The 12,047-nt window shown below is 39.9% G+C and overlaps 1 protein-coding gene across 7 annotated transcripts in view; it reads right to left on the reverse strand.

Moving 5' to 3' along the window:
* DOCK4 (dedicator of cytokinesis 4) overlaps positions 1–12,047 on the reverse strand; it is a 435,939-nt gene that overhangs the window by 155,204 nt on the left and 268,688 nt on the right. For all 7 annotated transcript variants that reach the window (XM_070617599.1, XM_070617602.1, XM_070617597.1 and 4 more), the window contains exons 14-16: positions 7,413–7,537; positions 6,450–6,612; positions 702–808 (exon numbers count right to left, since the gene is read on the reverse strand). In XM_070617599.1, the coding sequence (XP_070473700.1) occupies positions 702–808; positions 6,450–6,612; positions 7,413–7,537 (395 nt within the window). The remainder of the gene's footprint in view (positions 1–701; positions 809–6,449; positions 6,613–7,412; positions 7,538–12,047) is intronic.

A 12,047-nucleotide genomic window follows, 5' to 3' on the forward strand; every position in this document is an offset into this window, starting at 1 on the left:
ACCCGGAATGACACATGGTTACAGGAATAGAGAAATACAAAGGAGAAATATTTTGCAGAAAATTGTGTACATTAATTCTATATTCTAGATTTTATAGTTACTAGTATTTCTATTCTATACTTCATTATTACTAGTATTCTCAGATAACCGCTAAGGATCTCTTGTTTTTCTTTTTATTTCCTACTACAGGATACTTTGTTCCAAATGTTTTTATGATAATTCTTGATGCAAAAAATAGAAAGTAATAACTGTTAAAGTTGTCATGACAAAGTACAGCCACTTCCCCGCTTGCTTAGAGAGAGCAGCAGACAAGAAAAACGTAATGCTGACCTTGCTAAATTCACCTCCGGGGGAATACACATCTTTAGATAAGACAGTATGCATTGGCAATATTTAAAACTTATTTGTAAGGTTTATTTAATCCTATCACAGCAATGGAAATGACTTTAAGGTCAACACATAGACTTACCAAATACCTACTCCTAAATTAAGATGAAACTCTAAATCATCTTTAAAATATGTTTTAGAATATGACATAGAATATAGACATAATACTTTTAAAATGACACTCTCCCTGCCAGCAATCTTCCAAAAAAAGTATTCTTGCCAGCCATTTTTTTCTCTTCTCCAGAGTGATGATAAGATAGTTCATAATTCAACCCTGTTTTTCACAGCTGTCACCAACATCTGAGTGACATTACCTTATGCACAATGAGCTCATGAGTGCCATCTGGAAGAGTCCTACCATCTTCCTGCATCAGGGGGACGAAAGAGAAACCAAACAACTTCTTCTCTCCTTTCTCTTTTGCTGTGGGACAAAAAAGAAAAAGAATTACTTGTTTAAGCATGTGCACAAGCTTACATACCTGTGTTTAGATACAAAGATTGTCAAGAAGCATGATCATCAAAAAATATAACCCACCCTCACCAGCTCCTTTTACACAACAGAGAGCAGCCTTTATGATGGGACCTCTGTCTACAGTAGCCACCCTCCAACCCCATAGTCCTGCCCTGTAATTTTCAAGTTACATTCCTTGACTAATTGTTTTCATGGAACTCACTATGTGAAAGTATGTTTAAAAAATTTGTGCATTGCCTGTTTCTTCTCCTCACATGCCACCCTCCACCCCTGGATGTAAGCACCATCAAGGGCAAGATTGTTGTCTGTTTTATGCTTGGTAGTTCAAAGAGTGCCAAGAACATAGTAGGTTCTCAGTAAACATATGTTAAATAAGTGAACAAGTGAATGAATGAATGTGAAATGCAATGTTTAGCTTACTACTCATGGAAAGGGAAAGGAAACTTGGTAGCCTCCAAGCCCTGTGGAATCTACCTCCTTGGAATAAGTTAGGCATGCTGAAAAACAAAATAAATGGCAACCCATAGTTTGATAAGGACTTGATGCAGTAGTATTCTGGAAGCCAGAAATGAGGCAAGGAGGTTTTCAGATGCCTAATTAAGTTACAATGGATAGAAATGTCAAGGATCCTTGGCAACTATTTGCAGATAAGGAAATTGAGGTCACACAGTGGTAGTTAGGTAACTTGCTCCTGATCTCTTGAGTACCATTCCAATTCTTTCCACCAAACTGCCTTTTCTCCAAAAACAGAGAAAGCATTAAAAGAACCTGGTCTCTTCAACTTGACTCTCCCCTTGTATTTAGATACGCAGGGAGGAGTCCTCCAGGGCCCACAGCCTATTATGGGCTGCATGGTTATTCTTTCCCACACAAGTGTGGAGTGTTATACTTGATAGAAACGTCCAGCTTTGGGATGCAGTAAGACCTGCACTAGAGGAGTCAGACATGGTGATCTTGAACATCAGACAAGAGGCTTTAGAAACACATCATCCCCTTACAATTGATTCTGGCATTTAACCGCAAGGCAGTGGAGCCCCATGCCAAGAATAGTAATTTTGGCTGGCTGGCTTTGGCTCCTAGTATGAGGACATCCCTGAAAATGTGATTATAGCAAAGAATTTTCTTTTAAAGTCATTAATTTCAACCCCAGAGAGAAACTGGGAAAATATTGGTGTTCTTTAAAGTTAAGCGAAAATCACAGCAAAAATCTCTGGGAAGAGTTTCTACATCAGTGAGAGTGCTGTGCTGCGTATAGAAGTTATGATTTCTGGGAGAAGACTTATTTGGAAATAATTTCCTAAGTTTATTTGACTTTTTTGTATTCAATTCAAAAAGACAAGAAACAAAGCAACAGTTTCCCCAAATTTGCCTTCTGTTATAAATTAAAAATAAATACCGAACAAAGTTTGAAGTACATGGCCTTCTGTCTTGAGCTATTAGATCAGGATTAATAAAGTGAATGAACTGTTCCAGACAGTATGCATAATAAGATCCCTGTTTATTAGTAAAAACCCTAAATTTATGGATTCTACCTCCTAACTTCCTAATTTATTCTTTCTAGTGCCGCAACTCCAACAAATGTGCCCCCTGTGACCTCCAATTTATTGACCCACTCCTCCTTCCCCCTCTGCTCTCACTTCCCATTTCTATGTTCTATCATTCTAGCCACTTCCTCTAAAACACCCGAGACCCCTTACTCCTCCATACTTCCATTATAACACTGCGACCTGGTTAAATCCAACTTGCAGCTTATTCTATGCCTACAACAGACTAATCTCACATTAATTAACGCACACTAACCACAAAGGGGCCCTTAGCTGGGCAAACTTTCTACATTTACCTAATCAACTTACTTTTCCACTTTTCTAGACAATTATTTCATCCATTCCACTCCATTCTCAAGCCTCCAATACACTGGCACTTTCCTCACTCTCAGCTGATGTAGTGAGAGCCCAGCATCCACCTATTAACCCACGGCATCTGTGCCCTCCTGTGCTATGCCTCAACCGCCCTACCTAAGGCTTAACCTTGAGCACTGGAACCCACACTCCTTCCCTGGCTCAATGTCCTGTAACCCACTGTTCCATAACAGCTACTATCCCATTTCTCTGCTCTCTTGTATTCTTTATAGCAAACTTTCTCAAAAGAATTATCTATAACCACTGCCTGACCTCCCTTTCCTCCATGTCACTCCTGGACTCACTCCAGCCAGGCTTTCATCACCACAAATCCACTAAAATCACTTGTCAGGTTCAATGACTTCCATGAAGCCAAATCAGGTGATCATTTCTCTGCCCTCATCTTATTTGATTTATCATTGGCACCTGACACATCTGATCAATCTCCTCTTGAAAAACTTTCTTCATTTAGCCTCCTGGATTCTCTTTCAACCTCACTGGCTATTCCTTCTTAATTTCATTAATGGCTCCCTCTCATTCTCTCAAGATCTAAATGTGGAAGTGTCCCCAGGGATCATCCTTGGACTCTTTGCTATCTAAACTCACTACTTGGAAATCTCATTCAGTCTCACAGGTTTGAAAATCATCGATGCATTAGTAATATGTTAGAGCTGGCCTGTACGGGCTCACAAGAACAGACAGCATGGCTTCTTTTCCCAACTCCAAGGTCAGTGACGTCAAGTTAGTAGCTTGAAATTGTCTTGGTGGGAGTATTTACTCCATGGAAATCAGCAAACAGTATAATTCAGGGCTCCTCTCGCCCCTCTCCACCACCCTGAGCTGCTTATTAAATATTTACAGAACACCACTGAACTATCTGTTCTCATTCTCAAGTTTAACTCACCAGCTTGGATCTCTTTCAACTGTCTATTTGACATCTTGAATGTCTAACAGACTTCTCAGATTTAACATGTCTAAAATGGAATGTTTGATTTTTCGCTCTCCAAACAGATTCCTGCTGTTGTCTTCCACACTTCATTAAATGACCACTTCATTCTCAGGCCAAAATCTTAGGCTCATCATTACTTTTCTCCTTCTTTCATACCTGCTTTGTCAATAAATCTGTTAATAAAAGAATCAAACCACTACCATCCTAATGCAAACCACTTTAATCTCTCATGTGGAGGACTGCAAAAGCCTCCTGAATGGTCTTTCCGGGCCCACCTGGCCCAATCTACAGCCTGTTTTCCATACAGCAGCCAGACTTCCCTTCAATCTGAATCCTCTAATGACTCTCCTCACTCCAAGTAAAATCCTAAGTCCTCTACATGACCTAAAAGACAAAATGGGATGGGGCTCCCCTGCCACCTCTTTGGCCTAATCTCCAAACTCACTCACTTGCTCAGTTGGGCCACCTTGCTATTCCTTGAAAATGCCAACCATGTTTCAACCTCAAGTGTTTTGTACTTACTGTTCTCTCTGCCTGCAATATTCTCTCCCTAGATACCCAAGGGCTCATGCCCTTACTTCTTTTAGGTTGTTGCTGACTGACACATCTCCTTACCAGGCAGGTCTTTCTTGACTGCCCTATGTAAAATAGCAACACAGCACCATCGTTTTCTAGGACCTAACCTCAGTTTAGTCTTCTTCCCTGCACTTATCACTACCTTATCTAGTACGTGTTTATTTGATCACTTCTCACCTGTCTTACCTCTTCTAAAACGACAGCTCTATGAGAGGAGGTATTTTGTTGTGTTTACTGAGGTATCTCCAATGCCCAGTAAAGTGCCTAGTATACAATAGGTGTTTAATAAATATTTGTTTCATGAATAAATAACATTTTTTGAATATACACACACACAAATATTTCCATGTGATAAATGATTACATTGATTATTTGTAGTTTATGGGATTATAGAAATTTTTTTTTCTTCCTTATGCTTTGCTGTTTCTTCTGAATTTTAACAATGAACATTTAAAAGAAAAAAAAATATAACCCTGTGAAAAACATTTGAAGTACAGTATACAAGAGGGCAGAGATCTAAGAGGTTTTACTGAAAATAGCCTTTATTTTATTTTCCAAGTTCTGAATTATAATTTCCTCCAAATGCTCTTTCTCCCCTTCCCCTTTGTTTCACCTTTATTTTCCTCTTTTTCTTACCTTAAAGCTCAAAGCTTGTATTAAGCCCAAATGAGAATTTATAAAAAAGATTGGTGGAAGGACAGATATGGCACCCTTCCAAGTCCTTTATGTTTTGCCACTTCAAGTCCTACCCATGAACCACTTCTGGGAATTTGGAAGAATGGTGAGACCCTGCTAGCCATCTGCCTACCTTCTGAAACATCTACAAAAGCATAATTTATAGAGGTGTCTGAGCCAATTCCAAAACATGCCACAGTCCGGCAACAAAGTCCTTCTTCTCTCCCTGCATCTTGGGTGAATCACACAGCACTCAGGTGAAGTCACCACATATCTATTGGGAATGCCCCCATCCCTTCCAGGCTAGAGAGGAGCCTGCTGCTTCTCCAAGAGTGTGATTCTTCTGTATCTCTTGCCTCGTTATACGGCTCCTGAAGCAAGATTCACCAGAACCTTCTCCGGTCACAATGTACACTTCTGGTTGTATCTAAGATAGGCTTCAGGGACACAGGGAATATCAGAAGATCCCTGGACTGCGGGTTGGTGAAGACAGGGAGTGTGGGTTTGAGAGGGTGGCAATGAGTACAAAAGAATTAAAATAGAGACAACAAGAAATTACAACTTTATGGGCAGTAACGTCCATATGGACAAATCCTACAACATCCTTATGTCCTGGTTTTTTAGGTGTTAAATGAGGTAATTACTTCACGCCATCTCTAAGGCCTATTCAGGCTGACATTACTTGATTCTCATTTGAATACTGTCAGACTGTATGGTGATGCAGATATATGCAAATAAGATATAAATCTGAGCCAATCAGCGGCTTTCCTAGTGAACTCACATGCCCAGAAAAGTCCTCATGAGTTCCCCTGAACTGTCTGAGAGCTGGATCAGCTCTTGGCTAGAGAGACAGCAGATAGGCTGGGACTGCCTAAGGTCATCTGAGCCAGTCTAGTTTTCAGTGCTGTCTCTTCCCTTTCTGTCTAATCTTTCTAGACTGTGAAACCAATGAAGTGACTTTTCTAAAGGTTGGCACCTGGGCTAACAACTGTTGCCAATCTTCCTTTTTTATTTCCTGCTTTATCTCCCCAAACCCCCCGTGTACACAGTTGTACATCTTAGTTGCAGGTCCTTCTGGTTGTGGGAAGTGGGACGCCGCCTCAACGTGGCCTGACGAGTGGTGCCATGTCCGCGCCCAGGATCCGAACCCTGCGCCGCCGCAGCAGAGCGCGTGAACTTAACCACTCGGCCACGGAGCCGGGCCCCTGAACTGACTTTTATGAAAGTGATCATTTAAGAAGAACCCTGTAGATTTCCAGAGGGATTTTTTTTCCTCCTTCTCCTTCTTCGATGTTTCAGAGAAGTTATGGGTTCTTTGAGAAGAAGTGAGCCCAGTCACCCAACAGGACTCCCCTTGCCTTCATTTCTCCCTCATGGAGGTCTCTGGTTTGTCACACGTTTTCTACAGATAAGCCCACACTGTCATGACAGCTCAACAAGCACACAATCCCAACACAACACAGCCAGGTAGCCAACCCCACAAAACACTTACTGGAACAATGCCGAAACTCAAAGCGGATATGCGCACCCCTGAATTTATCCACAGGAATGGGAAGTTTCAGCAGTTCGGACCACCTGGGACTGTTGTTATGATAAAGCACAAAGGAGTGGTACTCACTAGCTGGTGGCTCTCCAGAGCCGAAGGAGATATAATCCTAACAAAGAAACCAAACAGGTTAAAGAGAGCTTCATTTAAAGATTATTTTGAAAGCAGGAGAGAAATCACTCTGCTATATCTGCCTGTTCCCCAAATAGCACTTCATGTGAAAGCGCTTGGTCCTTAGCAGCGCTCCTTCTGCACTTGCTTCTGCTAGTGGCTGTGTCTGTTTAATTCTGATGCTGGTCTCCCAGGGCCTACTGTGCCATGGGTGGAGCTCAGTGATGGGACTGAGATGGGCAACTGCATGCCCAATTAGGGGTTCAACTACACAGCAAAGTTCTCGACCTGCTGCCGACAAAGCACATTCTGTGCCTCACTGGGAGACTCACAGAGCCCTGGGGCTCACGTGAAACACTTCTTCCAGAAAGAAACCTGCTATACCACCCAATTAGTAATACCTCAATCTGCATGCCCTATTTTGGTCAAAACGAAAATATGCAGGATTAAATGTGTTTTTGTTGTTGTTTTTACCAATTCCCAAGGACAAAGTGTTTATCACCAAAACTATGACAGATGAAAAGAAAAAAGTCAAATGGCATAAGAAAATACTGCATTTAAAGAATACTGCTAAGAAGAAGTTGTTGACACAAATTAAACTATAAGAGCCTTTTTGTTTTTCTACTTTCCTTTCTGAAAGGCATCTTAATGATTTTTCTAAAAAAGGAAAACTACATAGGGGTGGAAAAGAAAAATAAGATTGAAAACCTTGCAAGTCAGAAATTAACTGATAGCATCAAAGATGAACCCAAAGCGATGATGTGGAATTGTACCGAAAAGTAACCAGCATTAACGTACCTTCAAGGTCTGCCCACCACTCTCTACAATGAACATTGTAACTTCCACATTTCTAGCCACGCTCTTCCCTCCTTTTTCAAATTCTCCTCTTTCTATAGTGATGTATAAGTCATTCCTCATTTCACCTAGTAGGAGAGGAAAATTAAAACCATGTTATATATACTAGGAAGCATAATAAAGGACTCTATCAAGAAAAACTTCAGTTCATAAAATATACTGTTTATAGCATATACATATAAAAGTATAAATATAATATATTGTACTTTTATAAAAGGGTCCCACCCTCACTGCCAATATCCAAAAAAAGTAAAGGCCAGCTTCTGCTAGTATGAATTAGCAATACTGAAAATGTGCATTTAGGAGGTGAATACCGGGTTGAGTAGGAAGGTGTTGTCAGGTTTCACCATTTTCCAATATTTCCCTCATTTCATTTATAAGGTGTGATTACAAAATGACAGCTTAGCAGGGGTGGCTCAAAGAGACCAGTTTTAATATTTTACAGTCACAGCACTTAGAGTAGAAGAAATACCTATATGGAATAAAATGATAGGACTGCAAAGGGTACAGTTACAATTTAAACCTTTTCCAAATTTCATGGACAAAATGATCTCACTGCTGGAAAAAGCCAGATTAGTGCTTTATGAATACACATGTAGAATAATTCAGTCATACAGACAAACTTGGCTTCACATTTCTTACCATGAAGCTATAAAACAAATGGGAAAGGCCCTGGACTCAAACAGACATATTCTATGCACACGTATACCACCTATTTTTTCTCCATTGGTTATTTATAAAACTTGAATGCTTTCTAATCTTGCCCCTTTCTTATTACTGCAAGAAAAAAGAGAAATTTGATGTCAACTAGCAAACGCAGGCAAACACCCCGACAGTGCGTCTGCTGCAAGAATTAAGTTACAGGTAAGTGGTGAGTGGATAGGGAAGTGAGAAGTAAGTAAGCAAAGTGCTACTAGAAAGTTTTTGAAGGTAAATGTTGGTGAGGTTGGCATGGCTAAATTTACTTTTACTTAACATAGCTTTCAAACATTTGAAGAATCAAAAGCAATACTCTTTTTTTCTAACAAAAAACCTCCCCATAAGAAAGCAAATTAGTGGGAAGAACAATAACTGCACAAACATGCCCACAACTGGGAGATTTATAAAACTTCCTGACCAAAGTGTGTTCAAGAAAGTACCCTGGCTTTCAAAACCACGGGGGAATACCAGTGTGCCTGGTCACCTTCCTCCATAAAGACCAACTCTTTATGAAGGCATCATTCGTGAATGACCTGGGCTGACCAGGAAACAGATGGGCCACAAAATAGAGAAATTGAGTAAGTCCTAAAAAGGACGAAATATTAACTACCCTTTACAAAGAGTATAGAAAAAATACATTAATGGAAACAACTGATACAGTGGTCTCTGTCTTACAAATTTCTAGTACTCTCATACAGCCCATGCAAATCAACTTGGGAAGGCAATGAACTTGGAGTTCCAAGAGAAAAGCAACATATTTCAGCATATTGAAAATTATATTTGTAGGCTTTGAAAGTTTTTTGTTTTAATCATCTCCATTTTAAAAAAAAAATTTTAGAGAATGGCCCAGTAACTTCCACAAGATTGCTAGGTTTTTTACAAGCCAGTTCATTTTACTACTATATATATTTACCACTACACACACACACATTCTTAATGCTATTTATTTTAACACTTCCATTATAGAATGAATAATCAACTCAGACACTTTGTCCTCTGAACCAATCAATTTCAACTCAAATTAGGTCTGGTACGCTAATGGTCTGCACATGTGCTATTTGAACAACATGTTTGGGAGGAAATTCTTGACAATAGTTTTCCCACTAACAGATCTGGCAGGTAAAAAACCACACACAAATCAAGGTACTTGAGAGCAAAAGATGTTAGTTAACAATAGCAAAATTCCTTTGCTTCTTCGAGTAGGTGACACATAATGAGTAGCTCTGCTTACAAATAGACTATAAAACAAACACTGATTAATGGGAAGTATAGCTCCAGGGGTTTTTTACCTTAGAAATTTCCCATCATGAGTAATTAGCTTGTCCAAACCACATGGGGACTAACTGTCCTGCAAAACGAAGAGTAAATATTTCTTGGGAGGGGGACTTCCACTTTCATCTGCTGGAAGGACAGGGCAACTGTGACTTCAGCAAAGGCAAGAAAGGATGAGGGAGGTTTCCAAGGCAACCTGTTTCCTGTCTGCAGGCTAGGACCAAAGAAGGATAGGGGTGGGGGAAGAGTAACGTACTGGCAGCACCATGAAATTCTTCCTCCATGTATTCATTCAGCAAATATATCTTGAGCACCTACTATGTGCTGGAGATTATTCTAGGCCCCGTAGAGTCAGCAGTGAACAAAGCAAAAATCCCTTCTCCACAGAGTTTCAGTTCTAGTCATGGGCGGTCTTGAATATAGAACTAAAATATATAGCAAGTTGAACAATAAGTGCTGTGAATAAAAGTAAGACACAGAAGGGGGATAAAGAATGTTGACCAGGGGCATGGGGTGTTATATGAGAGAAGCCCCACTGAGAAGATGAGAGATCTGAGTGTTTTGACAAAGGAGCAAGGTTAAAAATGGCATTAGCCTACTAAGCCAATCCTTAGAGCCTGTTTAGCTTATAACTTAGTTGGAGTCTTCTATCTCTCCTGAATTCAGAAGAGATTCTGAATTCAAATAGGCCTGAAGGATGTAGGGTCACAGGAAGATTGGAATAATAAGATCTGGATTCAAGTCTTTCTTAGCTACTGTCTACTCCATGTGATATTAGTCTAGACCGAGTAATATAAACCTCTGGGCCTCAAGTTTTGGTGTTATTAAAATGGGGTAGGGATGGAGAGGTGGTAGGAGCAACAAGACCACTTTGTTATGTTATGCTGTTTCTATGACTTACAAAAGAACTTCTGGAATATAACACATTCATAAATTAGAACACCTTACACATCTATGTTAACTTTCTGTTCCTTAACCATCACTATCTCTGTAACCCCTTTGTCTTTTGCAAACCTATTAGACAAAAATAAGATTTCTTTGAAAAGAGAACACATGACAAGAAGAACATTTCTTCTGGATGACATTCTACATATGTCTCTCCAGGAATTTTGCAGTTTTCTGTGTTCCAAAACTACAAGGTGCCATGTTTTGCCAAAATATGCAGAAGGATAAAGTTGAAACAAGTGCTAATTAAAATCAATACACTTGAGGTGGGTTCTGGAGAAAACTAATAAGCCCAAAGGTGTTAAGAAAGCATCTTGGGTAATTAAGAGAGAAACCATAAAGTGAGTATGAAATGGATCCATAGCACCAGTGTGAAAAGCTACTTTCCCGACAATGTTTATTAACACCTTTCACTTCTCAAACGTACTACCCTGCAAATTTGATGTGCACGACACTTTGCTCTGGTTAAGCAGACCCACTGGCTGGGAAGCCTTTACACACGTGAAGGCTTCTCAAAATATTACTGTAGATGAGATAAACATAAGGCCACAACACTACGAACAAATTCAAGAGTTAAGTGACTGCAGCCAAATGGGGTCAACTTATGGCTTGACCTTAACTGGCTTGACTTTAACAGGCAAAAGGTCTCCATTAGTAGCTGAACACCTTGATCCTTGCTTCTATCCTCTGAATGCTTTGGATCAAGGCACAGAGTGCATGCTCAACACATCAAGTAAACCATTGCACCCAGCCGCAGGGGCTAGCCCAGTGCCTTATCTGTGCTGTATATTTGTTAATATTTATGGAACTAGAAAAGAAAATTTCTTGTCCTTCAGTTAAAAACAAATCAACATGTGCAAAAGACTACGGGTTTTTTGTGAACTTAGATGATGACGATGACGATGACAGTAGTAACAGATGACAGTAGTATAGTAGTTAGGTACTTTGCCAAGTGCTACAAGTAAAACATCTCATCTTCACATCAACTTTATGAGAAGACCTTATCATTTCCATCTTACAGATGAGGAAACTGAAGTGTAGAAATTAAGAAATGTGTCCAACATATTAACAATATATGTTAAAATAAAATCATATTTTTTCAGTATGAAAAAATGTAATTCAACAGGGTGAGAAAGGCCATCAAATAAGCTAGTGCAATTTAGCCTTTGTTATCAGAAGACCAGTGCCTTCAGTAATGAAGAATGTATTAGTTCTACTCTATTTCACATTGGTCGGACCAGTCTGGAAGTACTGATTTCAGTTTTAGGGACCATCTTGACAGGACAGAAACAGATAGAAACAATATCATCCAGACCATAAACAATATGGAGAAAGGACTCAGAACTCATCAGAGGAGGGATGATGGAGATAAGAGAGTTAACTGAATTTTAAAATGTTGAGGTTCCAAACAGAAAAACTCAACCCAATAGATAGAAGGTAGAGGGACACCAGTCCAAAATGAAAGAGGTCACTTTGAGAGATGACCTGATGATGTGTTCTTGGTCATAAATATCCAAGTATGAGCCAGAAAACTACCACCAGGGACTTGAGGAAGAAACTCACGCACTGGACACATGACTGGGCTAGAGGGCCCTTTATGTGGTGGCAGGCAGAATAATGACACCTCCTTACCTTCCCCCCGCAACAAAGATGTTCAGGTCC

The sequence above is a fragment of the Equus przewalskii genome, chromosome 4 (assembly GCF_037783145.1).
Source record: "Equus przewalskii isolate Varuska chromosome 4, EquPr2, whole genome shotgun sequence".
NCBI classification, from domain to species: Eukaryota; Metazoa; Chordata; class Mammalia; order Perissodactyla; family Equidae; genus Equus; species Equus przewalskii.